Source organism: Erythranthe guttata, chromosome 6, assembly GCF_056151865.1.
Source record: "Erythranthe guttata isolate IM_541 chromosome 6, IM_541, whole genome shotgun sequence".
In the NCBI taxonomy this organism is placed as follows: Eukaryota; Viridiplantae; Streptophyta; class Magnoliopsida; order Lamiales; family Phrymaceae; genus Erythranthe; species Erythranthe guttata.
In genome coordinates this window covers 2,211,535-2,236,374 of record NC_142538.1, presented here as the reverse complement: position 1 = coordinate 2,236,374, position 24,840 = coordinate 2,211,535, and the positions used below count along the sequence as shown (strand labels likewise).

General features: G+C 33.6%; 4 protein-coding genes and 1 non-coding gene across 6 annotated transcripts; 2 read left to right on the top strand and 3 right to left on the bottom strand.

The window, feature by feature from the left end:
- Window positions 1-1,281: 1,281 nt before the first annotated feature.
- Window positions 1,282-3,905, top strand: LOC105971930 (uncharacterized). 2 transcript variants are annotated; one of them, XM_012996864.2, is made up of 9 exons: window positions 1,282-1,414; window positions 1,543-1,601; window positions 1,690-1,759; window positions 2,361-2,403; window positions 2,639-2,856; window positions 2,945-3,008; window positions 3,113-3,195; window positions 3,287-3,529; window positions 3,648-3,905. In XM_012996864.2, exons 1-9 carry the CDS (start codon window positions 1,379-1,381, stop codon window positions 3,813-3,815), a joined length of 984 nt encoding a protein of 327 aa, XP_012852318.2. In that variant the 5' UTR covers window positions 1,282-1,378; the 3' UTR covers window positions 3,816-3,905. The 2 variants fall into 2 exon arrangements, with proteins under 2 accessions (XP_012852318.2, XP_088675490.1); XM_088819364.1 differs by having other exon boundaries at window positions 1,300-1,414; window positions 2,645-2,856.
- Window positions 3,906-8,619: 4,714 nt separating this feature from the next.
- On the bottom strand, window positions 8,620-10,590 carry LOC105971817 (uncharacterized). Its single transcript, XR_016031675.1, has 3 exons — window positions 10,226-10,590; window positions 9,959-10,131; window positions 8,620-9,245 (listed from the first exon to the last, which is right to left on the bottom strand). It is a non-coding gene; the product is annotated as an uncharacterized LOC105971817 (transcript).
- A 2,905-nt stretch (window positions 10,591-13,495) lies between these two features.
- LOC105971914 (uncharacterized) lies at window positions 13,496-14,784 on the bottom strand. Its single transcript, XM_088819363.1, has 4 exons — window positions 14,509-14,784; window positions 14,202-14,403; window positions 14,010-14,106; window positions 13,496-13,905 (listed from the first exon to the last, which is right to left on the bottom strand). The coding sequence occupies exons 1-4, from the start codon at window positions 14,652-14,654 to the stop codon at window positions 13,598-13,600; spliced, it is 753 nt and encodes a 250-aa protein (XP_088675489.1). The 5' UTR covers window positions 14,655-14,784; the 3' UTR covers window positions 13,496-13,597.
- Window positions 14,785-15,107: 323 nt separating this feature from the next.
- LOC105971912 (uncharacterized) lies at window positions 15,108-17,195 on the bottom strand. The gene is made up of 4 exons (XM_012996840.2): window positions 16,614-17,195; window positions 15,803-15,998; window positions 15,619-15,712; window positions 15,108-15,535 (listed from the first exon to the last, which is right to left on the bottom strand). The coding sequence occupies exons 1-4, from the start codon at window positions 17,093-17,095 to the stop codon at window positions 15,261-15,263; spliced, it is 1,047 nt and encodes a 348-aa protein (XP_012852294.2). The 5' UTR covers window positions 17,096-17,195; the 3' UTR covers window positions 15,108-15,260.
- An 844-nt stretch (window positions 17,196-18,039) lies between these two features.
- Window positions 18,040-20,181, top strand: LOC105971840 (large ribosomal subunit protein eL15). The gene is made up of 4 exons (XM_088819362.1): window positions 18,040-18,178; window positions 18,268-18,434; window positions 19,040-19,237; window positions 19,713-20,181. The coding sequence occupies exons 1-4, from the start codon at window positions 18,175-18,177 to the stop codon at window positions 19,956-19,958; spliced, it is 615 nt and encodes a 204-aa protein (XP_088675488.1). The 5' UTR covers window positions 18,040-18,174; the 3' UTR covers window positions 19,959-20,181.
- The last annotated feature ends 4,659 nt before the right edge of the window (window positions 20,182-24,840 follow it).

The window sequence follows — 24,840 nt, the reverse complement described above, 5'->3', positions numbered from 1 at the left end:
ATCAAAATAGAAATATGTCAAAATCAGGTTCAATGTCAAAACGGTATTAGTAAAATTGAAACGACATTTAACAATATTTCAGTTACAAAAATATTAAAAATCTGTAACTTTTCAAATGACAATTATTCAGCAGATCTGATTCATTGTTATTGCTTCTTTAATTCATGCCTGTGAACGTCAATTACACATGATTTTTTTTCTTCTTGAGATTTTTATGTTAGTGTATAACATTAATAATGTATTATTGCAAATCGTAAAGTCTAATTACAAGGCAAATGCCTCATATCTTTTTGTTTTTATTGAATGATTTTGCACAATATATTTAATCATCTTGATAACCGAAAATACATATATTTTTTATATATAATTACCAATTCAATTTGCATATCTATTTTTTATAGTAACGAGCAAACCCGCAACTGGTTATATTCTTGCACTGAAACTTTGGATTCTCGTAGTCCACAAATTTTGTTATCCTTACTAAATGAGTTAACTAAAAGAATAATAACTTCCTAAAACTTTTCTATAACATGTGTTGAAATACTAGGAGATACCTTAAATTATTAATAAAAAAAATTATAGTAAAAAGTATGAGCTTTCGTAATGAGATGTATGTTTGAAGTATTGAGAAGTACCATAAAGTTACTAATATTTTTTCTTATGATAAGCAATATGAGTTTTTAGAATAAGATATAAGAAACATTTAATAACTCATCATCTCATTATTCCCAATGTTAAAACTTTAGTTTTAATAAGATAAGGGTAAATTACAACCACCTTGACTTATGGTCAAATTACGAAAAAACTCTTCTTGCTTGGGTGATTACAATCATCCCATCAATTATAAATCTTCTTACACGTTCACTCTTGTGGTTTCAAATTTAGAAAAATCTTCTAGATTATATGAAATATTATCAATTTTGTATCCATTTTATTTCATTCTAGCTCCATATTTTGAAGCAAGATGATCTTAAGATGTGTTTTTTGGCTTGTATATATATATCAGATTTTGGTGCCCCAAAAACTGTATTTTTTCACAAAACAAGTACAAAGTAGAGAACTTTTCACGGAATCTAGATGATTAGGTTGAATTTGACATCATAAAGGTGGAGGTGTAAGGAAAATTCATTGTTAAGGGGGGTAAATATAATTATCCAAACAAGAGAGGGTTTTTCGTAATTTGATCATACCTCATGGGTGGTTGTAATTTACCCATAACAAATTTGCTTTTTGGTGTTTGATATAATAAATAAAAACGACCCTCACAATAAATATCAGTAGTTGGCCCAGTGGTATACTTCAACGGCCGAAAACTTTTCCGATCTAGGGTTCGAGTTCCAATCTTCTCTTTTCGCAAATTATTTTTTTTGCCCAGAAAATGGATCCAGATCCGCCTAAAGCAGCTCCAAGGAAGGTCCGTTCTTCATTTTCGTTGTTCTGTTTTTCCCCCCTTCTTTTTCCTTTAATTCTATTGTGTATATGTATATATATATAATTAATCCGTATTTTTTTGGTTTAAATTTCATATGTTGTGTTCATCAGGTGAGATTTGCTCCAAAAGAACCCCGTCGCAGAACACCGAAACCCAGTTCCTTTAAAATGTACTCTTCAAAATTCAATTTGTTGATTTAATTTTTTTTTATTTTTTTTTTCATATGTATGATTTGAAATCTAAAACGAAATTCGCAGTGAACCAGCACCCGAGGTTGATGATACCGACGATTTAGAAGCTCAAGAATTTCTCAATCGCAAAGTCAAAGTAATCTCTCCTCTCTCTCTCTCTCTCTCTCTCTCTCTCTCCCCCTCTTGTGTGTAACTGTGTATATATATATATAATATATATATATATGTATATATTATATACGTATATTTAATTATTTATTATGACTTGTTAATTGTGGTTCTGTTCTGTTCGTCTTTTTAGTTTTATAGTTTTTGTGATATGGCTTTTACTTTTATTATTATTTATAATACTAATATTAATAATGAATATTATTATTATTATTTATTTATTTGTTTATTATTATTATTATTCTTTTGTAGTTGAGGACAAATTGCCAAATTGCTCCATTTGCTTGAATAATTATAATTATAAACAATGACTATGTTAACAGCCCAATTAATGAGATCATTGGGGCACGAGCTCACAATACAAAATTAATTTTAAATTACCTGATTTTTTTTTTATTTGAGGAAATAAATAAATTATGGGAAAACATTTGCTATTTATGAAAAATGATGGTAAATTAGTATATAAAACATTGCAGCATTATGTAATTGTTGTCACTTGAAAAGATTTCTAATCAATGGTAGTAGTGTGCTACAGATCTTCTTACTGCTATTCTGTTTATACGGTGTAGGAGCATCTAGCAAGGCGAGGAAGACCGAAATCCGAGAATAAAGGTGATATATTTCTCTGCCCTTCCCTTCGTCCGCAAATTCGGAAAAAAAAAATCGACTTTCTCATGTTCGATACTTCAATATTTATGTATAATCAGAACCGAAATTGTACAAAAGTTTTTTAACTCACAACTAGTTGGCGTATATGTGTAGAAAAATGTTCGTATTTTCTTGATCCTTGATATATTAAGTTGGAATTTGAAGATTAATTATTGAAAATAAAAATAAAAAAATACAGGTCCAGTACAAGTTGCGTTTTCAAATGATGTTGGATCGAGTTTCATAAGGACATTTGGCAGACAAAAGGAAAGCTCTGATGTGGCACACGATGCGGTCGACTCGAAAGAGCTTATCCCTAATGGCGTTCAAAATCTCGTCACTTCTATGTCGATTACCGGTTTGACTAACGGTATGACCGTGACGAAGAAGAAGAAAAGGGAATATAAAGAGCCTTGGGTAAATAAATAGCATTTTATTCGTCTCGCACACTAAAGAATGAAGTCTTTTTTGCAGGCTAACCTTTTTGATTTATCTGCCTCTGCAGGATTACGAAAATAGTTACTATCCTACTACACTTCCTTTGAGAAGGCCGTACTCTGGAAATCCAGGTATTATTTATTATTCCCGAGTCGTCGTAAATAAGGAATATTCTCTCTTTTCATGGCTGCAAAATTACGCGGGATTTTCATATATACCTCTCTTTTCCCCTTAGAACTTCTTGATAACGTGGAATTTGAAGATGCTGTGGAATACGATGAAGATTCTCTGTCCTCTGCTTCGGAACTTGGTTTGCTGGTTAGTGTTCGTTGTTCAAGTTGATTTAAATATAGGTGGTACGAGATTTGTGGTTCGTAGTCCAATTTGCGACTTTTTTTTGGATTGACAGGACGGAGATGATAATACTCCAAAGATGCTATTTTTCCAGTTTCCGTCCAATCTTCCAACGGGCAAACGTGCTGCTTCCAAGGGCAAAGAGATAGTTGGCGCAAATTCAAGGATTTTAACTACTTCGATAAATCCACCGAAACAAGGGTCTCATTTAGAGGAGTTGCCCGACGGATACATGGGCAAAATGTTGGTGTACAAAAGCGGTGCTGTCAAGTTGAAGTTAGGTGGCGTTCTCTACGATGTAAGTCACTCTGCTTCATTCGTCTTCTTGTTGAAGTGTGGAAGTGATTTTTTTCTGATGTGACAAACGATTATTTAAATTCACGGGTTTTTTTGAACGGTTTGATTACATATTGCAGGTTTCTCCTGGTTCCGATTGTATGTTTTCTCAAAGTGTGATGGCGGTGAATACGACCGACGGAAGCTGTTTTGAGGTCGGGGAAGTGAACAAACGAGCTATCGTCACCCCTGATATTGGTTCTCTTCTAGTAGATAATAACAATAATAATGTAATTGATTTGGGGTAAGATAAATTCATTTCTACACTACAAAACCTACTTAAGATGCAATTTTATGGGGTATTAGACATTATATATCAGAAGAAAAGTAGAGGTGCACATGTTGCAGATTTCTTTTTTTTTTTTTCTTTTTTTGTGTGATTTTTCATTATTTCAGACAGTGATGAAACCAAAAAAAAAAAAAAAAAAAAAAAGAAAGAAAAACATATCGCAACCCTTTCTTGTAGAAAATAATAATAAAAAAAAAATATGTATATATATGGGAAAAAATACAGTTTTTATCCTCAAATTTGCATTGACTTCATATTCAGTCCATTATGTGAAAAAACAACACATTTGGTCCTTCATATTTTGAAAATTCAACACTTTAATTTTTTCTATCAATTTTCTGTTAATACTAATGGAATCAAGCATGTGCCCATCACTAACTTAACTGACAGATTAATAGTAAATTGATGGAAAAAGACCATAAGTGTTAAAATATTAAAACATAAATGATAAATGTGTTTTTATTTTTAATATGGGGATCAAATGTGAAATTAGTGCAAACTTGATGGATGATAACTATAATTTTCCGAAAAAGATAAATATATATAAAGTTTGAAGGAAACAAATGAAAGGGGAAAAAGACAACTAGGGTTTGGAGAGATTGGTGTGAATCCGGCATGAAGAAAGTATCGAAATTGGTGCCGCAAAGGAATGCGTGGAGGTTTCTCCTTCCGAGGCATAGGAAACGAAAAACAAAGAAGAATCCAGAAAGGAAGGGGTATGGATATTCTTATTTGGGTAGGAATGGATATGATTTGTGTAGGGAGCCCATACGCATCTCAGGTGTTGGTCCAATGGTCAAGTTCAAAGCAAATCTGTTATGAATCGAATTAGATTCATAATAACAGTAATCCATTGCTCAAAAATTGTGTTCGATTACACGATTAAAGATAGGAAAAATGAGAAAATTAGGCTAAAAGACGAGCTACACTAACCTAACTACAAACTAGATTCTGAAATTGCTTGCCTTTTCCCGATTCCCTCATCTGCTATTTATACTGAAATCTGAAATGACTAAACAATACGAGCAACTCTTCTTCACACGGCGTCGTTTCTTCTCTTTCCAAAGGGGCTATTCTTCTCTAATTCGGCATCGTTACAAAATCCCAACCGCCCTTATCCTCTCGGCTTTTCGACTGGTGCAATCGTCAAGTTCAGAGCAAATCCCAACCGCCCTAATTATCCTCTCGGCTTTTCCAAGTATAAAGAATATAAAAAATATGCCGAAACACATGTACGTCTCTCTCTCTATCTTCATCATCAATAATTGCTTCTTATTCTTCTAATTAATTATGTGTGTGTGTGTGTGTGATTGTGTGTAGCCCATCAAATACAGTTTAGTTGACCTCAAGCTCGTAGTTGGACATAAGGTAATGCAGCTGCTGAATGTAGTTTTCACCGCCAAGCCTAACTCCGATGCTGATGTTGATAATAAAAATCCCATCACTTTTCGAGCTGATGTTCATATCAGGACTTATTGTGTCAACTCTGTTGAAATTGTCCCTCCGTCTCAGCTGCTAGCCGTCATGAATTGGTAATCTTTTTTTTTTTGAATGATTTCTCAGCTTTATATGCTTTTACTAGCATTTAACATATTTTTGGGTTTTGCATCTGCAGTTGGTGACAGCCTCGATCACAGCCTCCAGGCTATATATATATATATATAATGATAATGCTAAAGATAGATCACCTTAGAGTGTTGAAGTATGATGAACTGGAAGAGCAGAGTGGATCACTGGCTCACAAGCTTGGTGACCTTGAGATACCTGTAAACTAAGCCGGTGGTTGATCCGGCGGAAACCCCTCCGACGCTCAAGTCAGACGTGCTGATCATAGAAATAGTCTAGAGAATATACATTTTGTATTATTGCTCAGTTAATAGGACGTACCTTAAGGAATGAGTTCAAACATTTATTTATAGCTTAGTTGAGATTGTCGGGCCCAAACCTTACTTGAAGGTGATTGGGCCTCGGTGATAGTGATCTTCGATATTGGGCTTGTGGTCCAGTATGTAGATAATTTGTAGGCCCATTGAGTTGGCATAATTATGCATATTATATATATATATATATATATATATATATATATATATATATATATATATATATATATATGTATATATATATATATATATATATATATATATGCTTATGGAAATATTAAGTTGTGTTTTAGTGGTGTTAATTTTCATGTAATTGGATTGTGAATCCTTTTTAATTTGTGAAAAATACGTGGAAGGCTTTGACAATTTGGTTGCTACTGCTACGTTTTGTGGTTTTCCAATTTATCTCTTAGAATATTGGTTTGTTTATTTCTATGAATTTTGTTGTTGTCCAATTAGTAGGTCATAACTATTTGTTAAATTATGCCATTCCACTCAATTTTTGATTTGAGATTGGGGCTCAATTTCATGATGGTCATCTCTTTTCCTTGGCATCTTACTGCCCAGGTTGTTAATATTGAAGTTGTTAAATGAAAAATCACTTACTGCCATGGATAAATTTGATTGCATTTAGTATTTGAATTCATCTTTAAATTATATGTTAATTTGTTTGATTTGATTTATCCTCTTTTATTTTTTTTATATGGTAATGTAATCAATTATGCGTGGAGGAATAATTGAGGCTGTTTTGGGTAACCGGCTGAAAACGATGTAGTTTTGGGGCGGTGCAGTGACACCCACACTAATGTTTCCCGCACAAGCAAAAGGGAAAAGAAAATAGGGGCACGTTAGTTTAAAATAGCAAAACTGCGGTGTTTGTGAATTGAACGGGTGAAATAGGAAACAGTAACAAAAAATGCCAAAAATGAACAAACGTTCGCACAAATGGAAAACAAAATAGGAGCACACTACTGTTTTAGCGGGAAATATTGATGATGGCGCCATCTGAGAATTAAAAATGGGCGAAATGAAGTTGGAGAACAAGCGGGAAATATTGATGATGGCGCCATCTGAGAATTAAAAATGGGCGAAATGAAGTTGGAGAACACCGATCACGAATCGATAATGCACGTAACGTGAGAATATAGCAATATATAATTATATACGGTGCATTTACAAATAAAATTGAATCATGTGTATCTCTAAGAGTTAATTTTCATGATGTACATATTTATTAACATTTAAATTAAATATTCCAAAATAAGATAAAAAAAATATACATTTTCAAACACTCAAGAAGAAGAAAAAAGGTTTTTATAGACTAATAATATTTTAATATATTTTAATTCATTAATATAATGATTTATATGTATTTGGTGATATTTTTTTATCTCCACCTTATTTTGTAGAGTGTTTTACGTCTAGTCAAAAAGTGTGACATATAGTGAAAGAGATAGAAGTAAGTTCACGACCTGAAATATCAAAGATAACAGTTGGAATATTTTTTTTATAAATATGCATGTTCCACATTGATCCCCATAAGTCCATAACCTAGTTGTGTTTTTCCCCTTTCGTTTGTTTCCTTCAAACTTTATATATTTATATTTTTAGGAAAATTATAGTTATCATCCCTCAAGTTTGCACAAATTTCACATTTGAACTCCATATTTAAAAAAAAAACACATTTGGTCACTCATGTTTTAATGATTTAACACTTGTGGTCTTTTTCCATCAGTTAAAGTAGTGATGGGCACATGTTTAATTCCGTTAGTACTAATGGAAAATTGACGGAAACAAAATTTATTAAATATGAAGGACTAAATATGCTTTTCGTGAAAATCAGGGACCAAATATAAAATCAGTACAAATTTTAGGGATAAACACTATATTTTTCCCATATATATATACACGTATGTTATCATTAAATTTTTTTTTTTTTTAAAGAAAGAGTTAGGATATGTTTGTTCTTCTTAGTTTCATCACAGCCTGAAATAATGAAAAACCAAAAAAATAATCTGCAACATAAAACCAATCAACAAAGAGAAAAGGAAATTAAAAAAAAAGATGGAATGGCAACGGTCTGTTAATCGAACACGCGACATAAGACTAATGAGTAGAACTTAGCCAACAATGTTAAAGGCAAATCTTGTGAAAATTCTGTATCTGAATAATAATATAAAATTGGAGGCCCTAAATGTGTTTTGTTTTTCGGAGGCCCAAGGCGACGGCCTTGCTCGGCTTGGGCCTAGGCCGGCCCTGGTCCAGAGTTATTTTTCTTTAATGTTTTAAAGCACAAGTGGAGAGAAGATCTTGACCGCACAAATGAAAGGTCTGATCCTCACCGTCCATATCCTACATATATAGTCTGCTCTCCGACTCTATCTCACTTTAACCTAACCCTAATAAATCCCCCGCCGCTGCTACTCTTTTCTCTCACTCCTTTATTTAGGTCGGCCGACTCCTTGTATCTGTGTTCTATTGATTTTTAAATTATTTTTTCTCTAAAATTTATGTCGATGAAGATAAATCCAAGTGCCTATTGAAAGTCCGAGACTCGTTATTTTTTAATATCGCAAGTGTAGTATTTTTTTATGTTCTTGTAAAACTTGATTTCATTTTCGATCTTATCTCTTTTGTTTCTCTATATTCTTCCTTTTGTGTTTCCAAAAATTTAGTCTGTGATGAAATCCAAATAATACTTGTTGAATTCGATGGCAAAGATACTCACATGTAAACGATCCGCCTTGTACAGGATTTGCTGATCTATGTTGAATTAAGTCCCAATTGGATTGTCTGATCTATGTTGTAACGGCAAAAATCTAAGACAATCCAATTAGGACTTAATTCAACATAGATCAGCAAACCATGTACAAGGCGGATCGTCTCCATGTGGGTATCTTTGCCATCGAATTCAACAGTTATTATTTGGATTTCATCACAGACTAAATTTTGGAAACACAAAAGGAAGAATATAGAGAAACAAAAGAGATAAGATTGAAAATGAAATCAAGTTTTACAAGAACATAGAAAAATACTACACTTGCGATATTAAAAAAATAACGAGTCTCGGACTTCCAATAGGCACTCGAATTTATCTTCATCGACATAAATTTTAGAGAAAAAATAATTTAAAAATCAATAGAACACAGATATAAGAAGTCGGCCGACCTAAACAGAGGAGGGATAAAGTGAGAGAAAAGAGTAGCGGCGGCGGAGGATTTATTAGGGTTAGGTTTAAAGTGAAATGGAGTGGGAGAGCAAACTATATATATAGGATATGGACGGTCAAGATCTGGCCTTTCATTTGTGCGGTCAAGATCATCTCTCCACTTGGGCTTTAAAACATTAAAGAAAAATAACTCTGGACCAGGGCCAGCCAGGCCCAAGCCGAGCAAGGCCGTCGCCTTGGGCCTCCGAAAAACAAAACACATTTAGGGCCTCCAATTTTATATATATATAAGCTTCTCTTATAACCTGGAGGCTGTGATCGAGGCTGTCACCAACTGCAACTGCAGATGCAAAACCCAAAAATATGTTAAATGCTAGTAAAAGCATATAAAGCTGAGAAATCATTCAAAGAGTGTAAAGTTGTAAAACACAAACTGGAAGAGGATTGCACATTTAAAGACATCGCTACATTTCAATTAATTGACCTCTCTCACATTTCATGCTAAAATATTTTTCTAAATTTGAATAAGTGAAACTTTTCTCTTTGGGAACATGAGTTTGTATCAAACTATCAATCAATGAATTGATTTCATGATCTATGAGTACTTATTAGCCACACTCAAAACCAGACAAAACGTTCATCAAAGAGTAATTGTCCAACATCTTACTAAAGTAGCAGGTATAAGTTAAAAAGTTGTACTAGAGTACTACTACTACTATACACAAAATAAAACCTACTTCTTGCCGGTCGGATTCATAGCTTATACTTTAAAGTGAGAAGACTGATCGATTTGGTCGGGGGATCGAATTATGTGGGACCCACTTTATTCATAATTGGAAACAGCATGGACATAACGAATGAAACGACAAATCGGAGATTCTATTCCTATTCTTTGTTAGGGAAAAGAGTAGATAATAAATTTACAATTCTCTATCCTAAAAGCAAATTAAAGAAAAAAACATAGGACATATTAGAGCAAGTTATATATAATGTGCATAATCTATATGAAGAGTAAAATTGTGGTTAAGAAAAGCAAAATGAGAAATTGATTACCCATAGCAGGTCATGTCATTAAGTGTGACGAAAACCCGAGCTCGAAAAATTTTGGGATCCGGATCTTCTTGCGGCGGCCCCAAAGGATCAATAGGCTTCGCCCTAAACAATAAATCCAACCTAGAATCATCTCCAGTTGCACGCACCAGCTACATCAAACTGAATGCCAACGACTACACACACATAATAAATTATTAACAGAATAAGCAATTGTTGTTATGGAGAGATCTAGAGAGAGAGATCTAGAGAGAGAGAGAGAATAGATACATGTGTTTTGTTGTAGACTTCAAGAGCAAAATCGGCAGATTTCATGAGAAGTGTCATTGTTTTACCGAAATCAAATCGGAAGAGCTCTCCGTTTTTATACAACAACGGGCCTCGTCCAAATATAGGTATGCTCTTGCGCTTCTTCATCTTCTTCGTTTTTCGTTTCGACGGGCCTACGCGCTTGACCTTCTTCTTCGTTTTTGGTTTCTTATGTGTCTTATTCACACCGGACTCGCCCAGATCCTCGTGCAGTTTCGAAACTTTTTTCATGCCGTCGCCGGATTCAGAACAATCCATCTCTCTCTCTCTCTCTCTCTCTCTATAAAACCCTAATTGATTTTTCCCCTTCCGTTTGTTTCTTTTAAATTTTAGGGGAAATATGCAATCCCCCAAAATGGAAAATATTATGTAAAAAACTCATTTAACTTTTTAGACTTTTTTCCACACTCATATCTCAATCTTAATTAGTGAGACCCTCTTAATGATAGGATAAGACATAATTATCCTTAACAGCAGTTGTTAAAATAAATCAAATATTTAATAATAATAAATTCATATAACCGTTTCCTTTTTTGTAGAGGTACGTGATATTCTCTACATAATATAGATCGAAGTGCCTAGTCGTCATCTATATACCGTCATGTGCTTCGTGTTGAAGAAAAGTTGCGAGAAAAAGGTGAGCCATGAATGGGAAGTGTTTTTTTTTTGTAATTAAGATTATGGATTATGATATTTTTGATTCGCAATTTGTTATTGTTGTTTTGTTCCGATCTGATTGTTATGGGTTCGTCTTGTATATGTTGTATCTGATTTCAGCTTTATATCGATTTACAGAGTAATCACATTGCACTGGAATGTATGTAATTACATATTTTGTTTTGTTATGGTTTTTGACGTTTTTTACTGTATTTTGTGAGGTGCTTAATTTTATACCATAGTTGTCTCCCTCACTCTCTCTTTCATTCACCATCATTGTCGTCGCCTCTCCTATCCTCCCTTTGGTTATTTTCGATTTTTTTTCATTTTGTTTTCTCTCCAAATCTGAAGCAGTAGCAGTAACGTGACTATACATTGGTTCGAATATGACTATTGCTGATTTACTCGATTAGTGATTTATTAATTTCTTATTTGTTACGCTAATCTTGAATAACATAGTATATGATGATGAGGAAGAGTGGTTCCAATTAATTCTCACGAATTCGAAGAAGGAAGATGCGATTCAAAACCAATACGAGTTTTTTTCAAAAAAGAAGAGGTAGCTAAGCTTCTCGGTTTATCATACAGAATAATGAAATTTTGTTTATCCGATCACATTGAAAATTAAGTTCGATATTCTGGGTTTTTTTCCAGATCTATGCGCCACCGCCACCACCGTCGCCGCCTGCCCTACTCTCGTTTTCGTTCACCACCGTTGTCGTCAACTCCCATTCCTGCTCTTTCTTTATATTTCTATCTCTATCTATCTGTGTATTTTCCGATATTTTTTCTCCTTCAAATCTAAACTAGCAGCAGTACCATGATTATAGTCATATTCGATTGATTTTTTTTCTCCATATCAGAACTAGCAGCAGTTACATGACTATAGTCATATTGGAATATGACTATTGTTTGAATGTGACTGTAATCATATTCGAATATAAAAATTGTTTTTATGCCTGTAGTCATATTCAAATATGCTCTATATTTTCGTTTCAAGTTGACTTGTAGTAACAACATTCAAATTGTGATCTTTCGTGTGGATGTTGCTAGGATTGTTTTCGTAAACAATAGGCAATCTTCGATGTTTTATATAATATGGTAAACATGATTGTACCACGCTATATAATCGGAATTTTTAAATTAAAAATATAAAAACCTGCAATATAAACAAAAAATATGACTACATTTGATATAGTCACGTATAGTCATATTCAACTATAGTCATATTAAAAAATAATAATAAATAAATAAAATACGAAATAAATCCGAAATAATAAAAAATAAAAATAAAAAATTCAATTTGTTTTTTTTTTTGATTTGATATCAATTTTTTAGGAATTTGTAAGCATTTTTTTAGGAAATTAGATAGTTGTTATGGAAAGAGAAAAAAATGAATAATTGAGATAATTATGCTAATTAATCCTAATTAGCGAGAAAGTGCCTCATTAATAGAGATTTTAAAATACTGATAATTATAAAAAAAAAAAAAAAAAAAAAAAAAAACGTGATAGGTAGTGCAAGGGTAAGATTGGAAATAAATATTCTAGGGGGTTTTCACAAAGGAAGAATTATGGTATGGACATATCACCATTTTTCATCTATAGGAGGGGTATATTGCTAATGACCCCTAAATTTTATTATGCAGCTTTTCTTTTATTAAAAAAAAAAAGAGAGAAAGGGTTAAGAAAGGTAATGGGCTGGATTTTGAGAATGGGTTGGGCTGCAACGGGTTGGGTAGGAATGGAAACCAAAATCAATTATCTAAATTTTCTTTTGAGCAATTGTCATAAAATATGTTTTCAAATTGATAAATAAATAAATTATAAAAATTAAAAAAATTAATGATAAAATAAAAGGGTAAATTACAAACACCCCATGAGGTATGGTCAAATTACAAAAACCCCCCTCTTGTTTGGATAATTACACCTACCCCTCAACTATGATTATTTCTTACACATCCACCCTTGTGGTGCCAAATTCAACCTAATCATCTAGATTCCGTGAAATGTGCTCTAGTTTGTACTCGTTTTGTGTAAAAATACAGTTTCCGATGCACCACAAACTGATATATACAAGCTAAAAATCACATATTATGATCATCTTGCTTCATAATGTAGAGTTTGGATGGGATAAAATAGTTACAAAAGTGATAATATTTCATATAATCTCGAAGATTCCACTAAATTTGAGGAGTTGAGGGGGTGATTGTAATTATCCAAACAAGAGGGGTGTTTTTGTAATTTGACCATACCTCAGGGAGGTGTTTGTAATTTACCCTATTATAAAATTGAACTCATAAAAATTAAGATAAATTTATGCGATGAATAAGTTCAAAATGCCGAATACCGAAAAACTCCCGGTGGCGGTCAACACCACGGATGGAAGCTGCAGTCAACTGAACAAACTGACTATCGTCACTAATACTAATAATTAATAATCATTCTCTCGAATTTCCAAATTTCAGTTTGTGTTTTTATTTTTTCAGGCAGTCATGAAAGAACTGCCGAGGAAAAACTGTTTCAAACATGTTTATACAAAAAAAAAAGAAAAAAAAAAAAAACGAGCATTCTGTTTTGGAAACATGAACAAATAAAAAAACTTGGAGGGGAACTTCCTGAATGAGAAAGGTTTGTTTTGAGCAAATATCCAATAACAGCACACGAATTACGGTCTTCAGCCTCGTAACCGCCAGAAACGTTTGATGATTACTACAAGCATGACGATGATGGTGAGAAATAAACTCGTCTTCAGTTTCTTATCTTCATTATTTTCCTCCTTCATAAAGCCTCCATTTTGCTCCCCCATAGAGCTTCCGCTTGGAAGCTGAAAATCATCGTTCATGGATCTCGCGATCTTGTTAATAAGTGGCACGTTTTTTCCCTCATCCTTCGGAAATACGAAACTCATAATATCCTTCACTGGATTCGAGTCGTCTGAGGTACCGTTGTCTATGTTGTTGTTGTTGTCTCCTTGTTCAATAGCTAAACAATGAATAAACATCGTAAGTTATAGGTGGAATGAATGAAATTAATAAAAAATAAATAATACGAAACATGAAATTAGTATTAAAAATTAAAAAAACAACCTCGAAAAGTTGATCCTCTCATCAGCTTCCTAACATCCTTGTTCTTCAAGACAGCATCCCAAACAGTTTGATCGTGCGATAAAGAGACCACCGCTCTCTTTGAGCATTATTTAAATAAATAAAATGGATAAATTAAAAATTATTCGCAACGGAATACAATAGAAACGATAGAGAAAAAGAAAAAAAAAAAACCTGTACAGAAGTATCGGTTTGCAATAAATGGAAGGCATCGTAAACACTGTTATTTGATCCATTATGGTGCTGTAACATTCTTGAACTGCTGCATATAGTCACCGAGTGATGATCAATCCAATCAACTCCGTCTGTTTCACTATCCCCGGTAAGTTTTCTACTCGATTGACGTGAGAAGTACGACGACAATTTATAAAACGCCCTTCATTTGTCGAAATCCATTTCAAACAAATACTATAATATATCAGCATTCAAATAGTTCAAAAATACATCTCAATCGTAAATAATAATAAATTAAAAAACTCACTGTTGAAGAGAAGAAACTGCATCATCGACTTCGTCTTTAGATGGAGCATTTCCAAAGATAGAATCTTCACAATGAACAAGTACCCCTCCATCTTCGTTCCAATCCAAACACTCGTGCCACTCTGTATCATCGATAGAGTCTATCATGGCCGCCTGGGCGACGGAGATTTAGGGTTGACTTTTGGGGTGAGGAAATGAAGGGTATCACGATTGGAAGAAGATGGGGAAATTTTGATCTTTTGATCGGGACCACACAGACGACCGGGCATTCGGAAACGATCAAAGTCAATAACTATGATTTGTTCAAAAGTTTGAGATAATGCCCTCCACTACGTTTTGCCTTTGGAGGAGTCATCATCACACGGTGAGATGATACTAGTCTATGAGATGCTACACCCGGTGAAATACACTGGATGATTTTAAACCGTAAATCTATACAAAAAACTACCCAATAAACCCACAGACACATGCGTGTGTATGTGTTATTATGTTTAGATCTACTATTTTGAAAACATCCGGTATATTTCAATGAGTGTAGATCCTACAAAACCGATAAACCCTTTTTGCTATATATATAACCTCGATCTTTATCTAAACCCGTTTTCAGACTGCATTTTCTTTATCTGTTTGTCTTTTTATTATTTCAGGCAGTGATGAAACAACTGCCTAGGAAGTTTGAAAAACTGTCTCAAACATTTATACAAAAAAAAAAAAAAACATTAGAGCAACTGTAACACATTAAAAGTCGGCGAATTATGGTCGTGAACTCTGGGCTCGAGTGGCGACCACTATAAGAAGGACGACGACGGAGAGAAATAAAGACGTCTTAAGTTTCTCCTCCATGGTGAAAAAGCCTCCATTTTTCTCCTCGTTCGGAAGGTGGAAAACACTGTTCATAAGTTCGGTTATCTTGTCAATAAGTTGCATGATTTTCGCCTTGGCATTCACAAAAACCCAACTCAGAATATCCCTTACTGGATTTGAGCCATCCGGGCTGCCCTCGTCTATGTTGTCTCCTTCTTCATCACCTACAGGCATAACGAGTAAATAATTTCATATACAAAATTATTATTTAATAAAAATAAATAAATAAAAAACCCAACGAACAAACCTTGATTGAGTGATCCTCTCAGCTCCTTAACAACCTCGTTGTTCAGGACAGCATCCCAAACGGCTTTATCCGATGATAAGGAGATCACCATTCTCTTTTTACGCATATAAAAAAAAACAGAGTGAATTTTATTTTATTTTTCCGACAAAATCATTGTAAAAGGAAAAACAAGAGAAAACGGTACCTGTACGGAAGGTTCATTCTGTAATAAATGGAAGGCATCGTAAACTCGGTCCGATCCATTTTGCTGCTCCAGCATTCTTGAATTGTTGCTGCATATTGTCAGTGAGGGCTCAATCCAATCCACCTCAGATTCCGACGACGAATAATAAATCGACTTCTCAACTCCATATTCGTCTACGTGTTTCGGTTTAAGGGCCCTTCAAATGTCGAAATATTTCATTCAAATAATTTTTTTATACAATCTCACTATTGGAGATATTAATATTAAATGATACATTTCACTAACAGCTTAGCTTTTGGTTGAGATGGTCATTCAACATGGTATCAGAGCCAGGCCAAATGAAAGGTCATGAGTTCGAATCCCACAGCCACCCATTTAAAGATATTTCAAGTGCAAGGCTTCAAATGTAATTCGCCTGCACTTGAGGGGGCGTATTGGAGATATTAATTATTATGCGAGTGCAAGGCTTCAAATGTAATTCGCCTGCACTTGAGGGGGCGTATTGGAGATATTAATTATTATGCGGTCATTCAACACTCACCATTAACAATTATTATGTCGTTTATGCTATGCTACACCAGGTGAAATACGTCAGGTAGATCTTTACCAGATACACACAAACACACATTGTGTGTAGATCAATTGTAAAAAAATTACCCAATGTAGCATAGAAATAATCATTATTATGTTCAAAGCAAAATACATCTCAATTACTACTGCAATTTGGATGATTTTAATTAATTAATTAATTAATTAATGATACTAAATGAAAAAAAAAAGGATAATTTAATATGATGATTAAAGAACTCACTGTTGAAGAGCAGAGACAGCAAAATTGACTTCATCTTTAGATGGAACATTCCCAAAGATGAAATCTTCATAAAGAGCACGTGCCCTAATTTCATCTTCGCTCGCATCCAAACACTCCCACTCCGCGTCGTCGCCGCACGTGGGTGAAGAACAAGTCGGCGCAGATAACGCCGGCAGATTAATCAGCGACGAAAAAGCCCGCGGCGGATTGGTACTGCTGCTATCACTAGAACTAGAAGACGAAAGGGTTAAGGCCGTGTTTGGAGTGGCGGATTGCTTTTTATTAGAGTAGTGTTTGGGTTTTCTAGAATTGGCCGCCGTGCCTATGGTGGTGGTGTTCGAGGACGGCGAAAATGGCTCCGGCGGTGCGCCGCCGACGCCGGTGCGGAGAGCCCTTTGAACGTTTCGGAGCATGCCGCCGCCGCCGCCACCGCTTCCTCCACCCATACCGCCGCTGCCGCCACCTCCAAATGACCGCCGCATGTTCTTATCTGTTTATTCAATTTATCTGTGTTTTATTATTATTATTATGTAACGGGCACTTGCTTTTATGTATCGGCCAGTTCTGTACACTTGTGACGCTGCACCGTTTGTATGCATTCGATTCGAGGAGCTGAAAATTTAATGGTGGGATGGAAATTGGATGTATGTAGTGCTGCAATTTTATCATTTACAGATATATATCACTTTTTTTTTCTTAATTATAATTTTTAAGATTTATAATATAATATTATATTTAAATTAAATCAAAAAAATATATATAGATTTAAGCCATTTTCCAGTGATAAAAAATTAGTACCATCCAATTTTCAGAGGGAAAAAAGTATTTTGTAGTAGGCATTAATTTTATTTTTCTATGTCTGTTTTTACTTATTTTTTTTATTTATTTTTCTCTGTCTGTTTTTACTTAGTTTTTTAGGGTAAATTACAAAAATCCCCCTCTTGCTTGGATAATTACATCTACCTCCCTCAACTATGTTTTTTTCTTACACCTCCACCCTTATGATGCCAAATTCAACATAATCATCTAGATTCCGTGAAATGTGCTCTAGTTTGTACTCGTTTTGAGTAAAAATACAGTTTTCGATGCACCATAAACTGATATATACAAGCTAAAAATCACATATTATGATCATCTTGCTTCATAATGTAGAAATTGATGGATAAAACGGGTACAAAAGTGATAATATTCCATATAATCTCGAAGATTCCTTTAAATTTGTGGAGTTGAGGGGTGGTTGTAATTATCCAAACAAGAGGGACGTTTTTGTAATTCGGCCATACCTCAGGGGGGTGTTTGTAATTTACCCTATTTATTTATTTATTTATTTTTAATTTCAAAGATTAAAAAGAAAAAAAAAAAAAAAAGATGCTCCTTTTAATAAAAGGTTAATTCTATTTTGAGGCCCAAGAGCTAAAAAAAATATAATAGGACTAACGGATTGGGCCTGGCCCATATGGCAGGGTTGTTTTTATAACCTCCGAAAACCCTAACGTAATTGATTCCCACTCCACTTCAGTTCCATTTTCATATCGGCGGTGAACGCGCAGCGGCTACTGTAATGGGTATTGTTTTCTTCTTCCGCCGAACCCTAATTCCCGTCGTCTTTTTTTCAGTAATTGTTTCATAGTTTGATCCGTTGTTTGATTTGCAGGTGCCTACACTTACGTTTCCGAGCTATGGAAGAAGAAGCAATCCGATGTGATGAGGTTTTTGCTTAGGGTTCGATGCTGGGAGTACCGTCAGCTTCCCGCTGTTGTCCGTGTCACTCACCCGACCCGCCCCGACAAGGCCCGCCGCCTCGGCTACAAGGCCAAGCAGGTACGAAAATCCATTCCGTTTTGTATTCATTCGTTGTTTAGTTCCGTGAAGAAATGCGTATGTGTTGGTGTGTGATTTGATATATCTGTTGTCTCCAATATTAGTGTTTTAGAAAGTGCCTTCAATTGATTGTTTATAGACTTACTGTGGCTGTGAGATTTTGTTTTTTGTCAATCAGCTGTTAGTAAGATTGCTGATTGTTAATTTCAAGAGTTAATGCTGTCTCTTATACTAAAACTACCTTAAAAACAACGGATTTTCTAAATGCCGTTTAAGAATTTGAAAGGAGTTCTGCCATTGGACGACATATATACAGTTTGGTAATCTTTTGTTTTGATTGCATTGTGCAGTTATATAAAATTTAGGCAGTCAATGCAATTTACCGATGCAAGTGATTTATACGTCAATATGCGTAAACACAGACAGACGTGGTATTTGATGTTTCCTCTGTTATATGTTGTTACTGTAAATTAAACTTTGCGTATTCTCAAATTAATTAACAAAATGTTTTCATTGTGTCCCTACGCGCACATATGTACATTTGCCAGTTATGTCCGTTCTATCCATTTTTATATTGGAACTAATGAATTAGTTTGACCTTTTAGGGGTATGTGGTGTACCGTGTGCGTGTTAGACGTGGTGGAAGGAAGAGGCCAGTGCCCAAGGGTATTGTGTACGGTAAGCCCACTAACCAGGGAGTTACTCAGCTCAAGTTCCAGCGCAGCAAGCGCTCCGTTGCTGAGGAGCGTGCCGGAAGGAAACTTGCCGGCCTTAGGGTTCTCAACTCTTACTGGATCAACGAGGTTTGTTTTCAATTTCTCGATAATTCACTCTGGTAGTTCTCTCTGTCATTCTGTTTTCATCCTCTTGAAATTTTAGTTATTTAATTCTGGAGATGTTTGAATAATTGAGTTGTTAAGACGAAACATAGTAACTGTGATTTCTGTATAATTTTCTACTTGTGCTTGACTGTGATCCTTGACTTAGTTGATTTAACTACCGTTAAAGATTGATACCCGTTAATCTTTAATCTTAAGCTCTACTCATCAACCATTTAGCTAAATGCTTTTCGTCTTCCCGTACGTTCTTGGTAACGTCTAAAGATGTAACCCAAATTGTTTTCACTGCATGATTCCACCTCAAGTATTTTTATCCTCATCATTAAATTCTTACCCCTCGTTTATTCCGTAAAAAATTGTAAATGAATTCCAACCTAAAATGGTTGAACATGCATACTTAATAAAGGGTAAAGATATAAGTCAATTGTTTTCAATGCAGGACTCCACCTACAAGTACTTCGAGGTGATTCTGATCGATCCAGCACATACAACTGTGCGCAATGACCCGAGAATCAACTGGATCTGCAATCCAGTCCACAAACACAGAGAGCTTCGCGGGCTTACCTCTGCTGGAAAGAAATACAGAGGTCTCAGGGGCAGAGGTCACTTGCACCACAAGGCACGTCCTTCCAGAAGGGCCACCTGGAAGAGGAACCAGACCCTCTCTCTTCGTCGTTACCGTTAATCTTCTTCATAATTTTGCTATTGCCTATTTTAGTTTTGAAAAGATATTCGTGTGTCTGCTCTAGGTTCTTGTTTACTTTTGAGAGAAGTTTCGACATTATTTTCTTGAACAACTTATCTTGTCTGAGAATTGAGGATATCTTGCAATGACTGTCATATGTCCTGGTAATTTTGTTAATGTACCGACTTTTTGTTTCTTAATGTTGCTTATATTTTTTGCTCAATCCTCTGCCCTCTATATTTATATATGATGTTTAGATATCGGCCTTGCATGGTCGAAATAGTGATTCGAATCGTCGACCAGTCAATAAACCCCATTGCAGGACAGGCTTCAATACCCTTTTGATATACATTAGTGATGCATAATTATTAGGTTTAGATGAAGATAGCCGAAGAGAGAATTTGTAGTTAATCATATTAAATCATCTCTTTTAATTCTATTTAAACACTTATATATCTATCGGTATACTTCACATTGTGTAGCACTTACAATACTTATCCAATCCCAAAACAAGAGTGGTTAATATTGAATTGCAGGTAAAATTAAATGCTCTAATTAAAACATTCATGTTAGTTCTTACGAGTTTATTTGATGCTACATCTTAATACATTGTATGATTATTAACCATTGATCTGCAAATAATCACACGCACATCACATGAACGGTTAATAATCACCGAGTGTAGCATCTCAATAACCGTTGTTACGAGTAGTGGTATTCTTATGTGTTGATGGGTTGTCCTCCAATTTAAATAAAATAGAGTCAGTCACCAACTAAATAATTGAAGCCATTGGAAATTCTAAGTTTTGAAAGCATGAATGACAAAAAGTTGCAAAAGGAATTTCAATCTTCTAAAACAACATCATTGAGATCTTGAGTTTTATTGGTTAAAAGTGTGGACTACTTAATTAGTGCATTTTGCTTCTACCTTTTTTTCTTTGCTTCAAATTGCAGGAACATCTAGGCTTTGTTATATTTAAGTAAAATAAGAATAAAAATGATGTAAATTGTAGGTATATACTATAGTAATTAATTTGAAAATTTAAAAGTAAAAATACTTTGCCTCTAAAACAAGAACAAACAAGATTTTTCCCCAAAATTATTAGAAAAATTACATGTAAATTTCAGGCAGATTTTAATGCATTAACTTTAGAAGTTTTAAATCATTTGGTTGTCCATTTCACCATGCCTCGCATACTTTGAAGGTATTGGAGGGTGAGATATTCATATCATTCTTCACAAATAAAGCCTCTTTATTTAACAAGAATGAAATGATAGAGCTTGACATGCAATCATAAATATGGGACCCTTTTTTAAATTAAAAAAAAAAACACATTAGTTTCTTATTTACCCTAGTTCTTATTTTGGGGCAACTTTTTATTATTTTAATCAAGAAAGTTAAAACCTATTTTTGTGTTGGACATACTCCCATATGTAAATGAGCTGAGCTCGAGATGAAGTCGAGTCGAGCATGTCGAACTCGAACTCGAACTCATTTTATTATTCATTTATTTTAAAAAAATTTAAATTTTTTTACATAATAATAATATTATATTTTACTATAAATTATATATAAAAAAAATTATGGAAGAAAAAATAAAAACATTTTGTTGGTTGGGTTTATAACTAGTTGACATAATTGAAAGGATAAATAGGAGAAGTAAAAAATTGAACATAGTGAAGGATCTTGACTTATAGGTTAGAGCTTCACATGCTTACTCATTGGTCTTCAAAGATTAATGATTTTGTCTCCACTATGCCAATTAAAGTTTTTATCTCATGAGTTAATATACTTAATCAATTATCAAAAAATAAAAATAATAATACTTAATATTCATGTTCATACAAGTCACATTAAAGTTCCTATTCATACGAGTGAGTGAGTGTGGAAATTAGTATGTAGGAAGGTGACAAAAATTAAGAATTATTACTAAGAAAAACGATGCTACTACTTTGAGATTTTAATTAAAAGATACTAAGAAAATAGTGTGTTTTTTTCCCTTCACTTTGACATTATTTGTTTAAGTTTTGTGTTTTATTTGCACTTATTCAATTAGGGTAAATTACAGGAAGTCACTTATCTAAGATGAAATTGCAAAAAACCACTCATGTTTGATTAATTACAGTCATCTTTCAACTATGTATTGTTTTTCACGTTAAGATTTACTGTATCAAATTTATTAGAGGTTTTTTCGCGAAAAAATATATAGTTGATGGGTAGTTTTTATTACTGAAATTAGAGATATTTTTTCGTAATTTGACCTTACTTCAAGGAGTGGCCGTAATTTGATATATATTTATTTCCTACATTTTAATGTTCTTGTCCTAAACATAATTTCAAGTATTTATTTGGTTAATTAGTTTCCAACATAATTATGAAAAATCTAAACCTTTTAGAAAGAAAAATAAAATAATTATAATGAGAAATAGAGTGCTTTTCAGGCACGGGAGTGGGCCCCATGGTAAAAAAAAAAAAAGTGTGATTGCGGTCCATCACGCGAGCGACGCGTGCTGGCAGAAACACAATGAAAAATAATAATATGGGCTTATAATTATTAGTGGACCGGGTTTTTTGTTTTGTTTTAAAATGGAACAAAGTATGAACTGCTGCGCAGCCCACTTCCCTGCAATTAACCCCTTTCTTCCCATCTTGCCCCTATAGCCCTAGTGTTGAGAATTATTATTATATTCTTTTGAGTGATAAATCAATAATCACATTGGAATAATATTTTTTTCTGGTAGCAGCTTGCTGAAAATGAATTAAGTTGTTGGTTCGATAATTTAATATTTTGATAAATTAATAGTATTGTGTTATTTTCGACTGTAGTAATTTATAGAAATTTTACCTGTATTTGGTATTTAAAAATACTAGTTAAAAATAGTTTAAATTTTCTTTAATCATCAAATTTTATCTTTTTTTTTTTATCATGCATGATTTTATTTATTTTATCACTATATTGATCAATTAGTGACATAAATTTATTTATATTTATTATAGTGATATATGATTATTTCCTATGTTCCAATTTTGACACCAAAATAGCAGTGTTCTAAATAGCGGTCGTAGCGGTCGATATATCGGCCGCCATATCGGTATCGGTTATAAACTTTTACGATTTTGTTAAGGCGGTTTGGAATATCGTTTTTTTACAGCGAGGCGGTTTGCAGGGGTTTTTTGGCGGGTCAAACCGATATATCGGTAAACAAATCGGTTTTTTTTTTTTTTTTTTAAATTAAAATTAAAATGAAACCAAACCAAATATTACCCCGCAATTTGTAACTGGCAAGAAAGAAGAACTTGACGATCACCCAAAACATGAGTTTATGCTTTGTTGTGTTTATATTACTTGTTGATGCGAAAGACTTGCGTAGCATTTGTATTTCGTAAGAATCTTTAATTATATTATGATCTTATTATTTTTAAATTTTTGTTATTTATTGAGTAATTAGAATTATATAATAACATATGAATAATAGGATAGAATTATGTTTAAATATTTTTTTTATATATTTTGAGTATTTACAAATAATATTTAGAAATATATTACACTAAATTTAAAAAGTGATTTATTTTCGATTTATCTCCGATAAATCACCACCGCGCCGATTTATTGTGTGGCCGTCCCTAACCGCCACGAACCCGATAACCGCCTTTTAGAACCTTGCAAAATAGATGTCTACACAAACTCAAAAAAATAAAATAAAATAAAAAAATCAAAGGCAGGCATGCATGTTCTAAAAAGTGAGGCCAACGTGACGTGCACGCGCCGAGAATTAGTAGAACACGACTAAAGCCTGAGAGCGAAGAAACGCTTTTCTTTTTCTTTCGCTTGTGGCTCTGCATGAAATACGCATGTACAGACAATTCCATCACCTTCTTTCATAACTATTGTCAACAAACAAACACGCCTTTTTATTTCTCTACTAACTCTTGTTTTGCTTTTTCCTATATCTATATATTATTATTTTTGTTCCTCTAATTTGTTTTCAATTCTTCACTATAAATATATATATTTATTTATTATTAAATTATATACTAATTAAAACACATGCATGTTCTTCTGAGTGGTTCTTCTTGAACTGCGGAACTGTCGTCTTCAATCAGTACTACTGAATTATATATAATTATATTTTAGTTAGGACAACTCTGCAACTAGGTAGACAAATTGCTTTAGCCAATGTTACGTCTTTCATCAATTTTGTTTCATTAAACAATCCGTAACCGACTAACAGTATTTGCCCTGTGGCTGAGTTACTCCCTTGTCCTTTTTTTTCCCGAGCCAGAATTTAAAGTTTGCGGGTAGAACCTTTATAAGAGAAGGTCGATAATGCTAATTATACACGATTTTTTTAAATATTCACATTAAAAATAGGGATTCGAGAATTATTAGGGGCAGAGGCGAGTCCACCCAAGGGCTAGGGTGGACTCAAGCCCCTCTCACTTTCAAATTTATCCCCTTTTCATATATATATATATACATATATATATATATAATATTCTATTTATTTTTTTAGTCTACCAAATTATATTATTTAAACTACTTATTTTCAGTACACTTATTCAAAGTCATTGTTTTCTATTTCTCAATTTCGTTAAGTTTCTTGGAAATAAAAAAAAACAAACTTTATTCTTTTCCACAATCGCACTAATAGCGGTTAGTCGCACTTATAGCGGTTAAGTTATTCCACCAACCGGTGATCGTTTAGCATTTGACAACTTAATTCTCTATCATCTTAATTTTCAAATTGGATATCAATTATAAGTCGATTGTGTCAATTTGATAATCGACTTGATATCCATGTTTCTTAAATTTTCATAGCAATTTAACTTCCGCAATTCGCTTTGTATTATCTTCTGAAAGTGGGAAAAAAAATTCATATC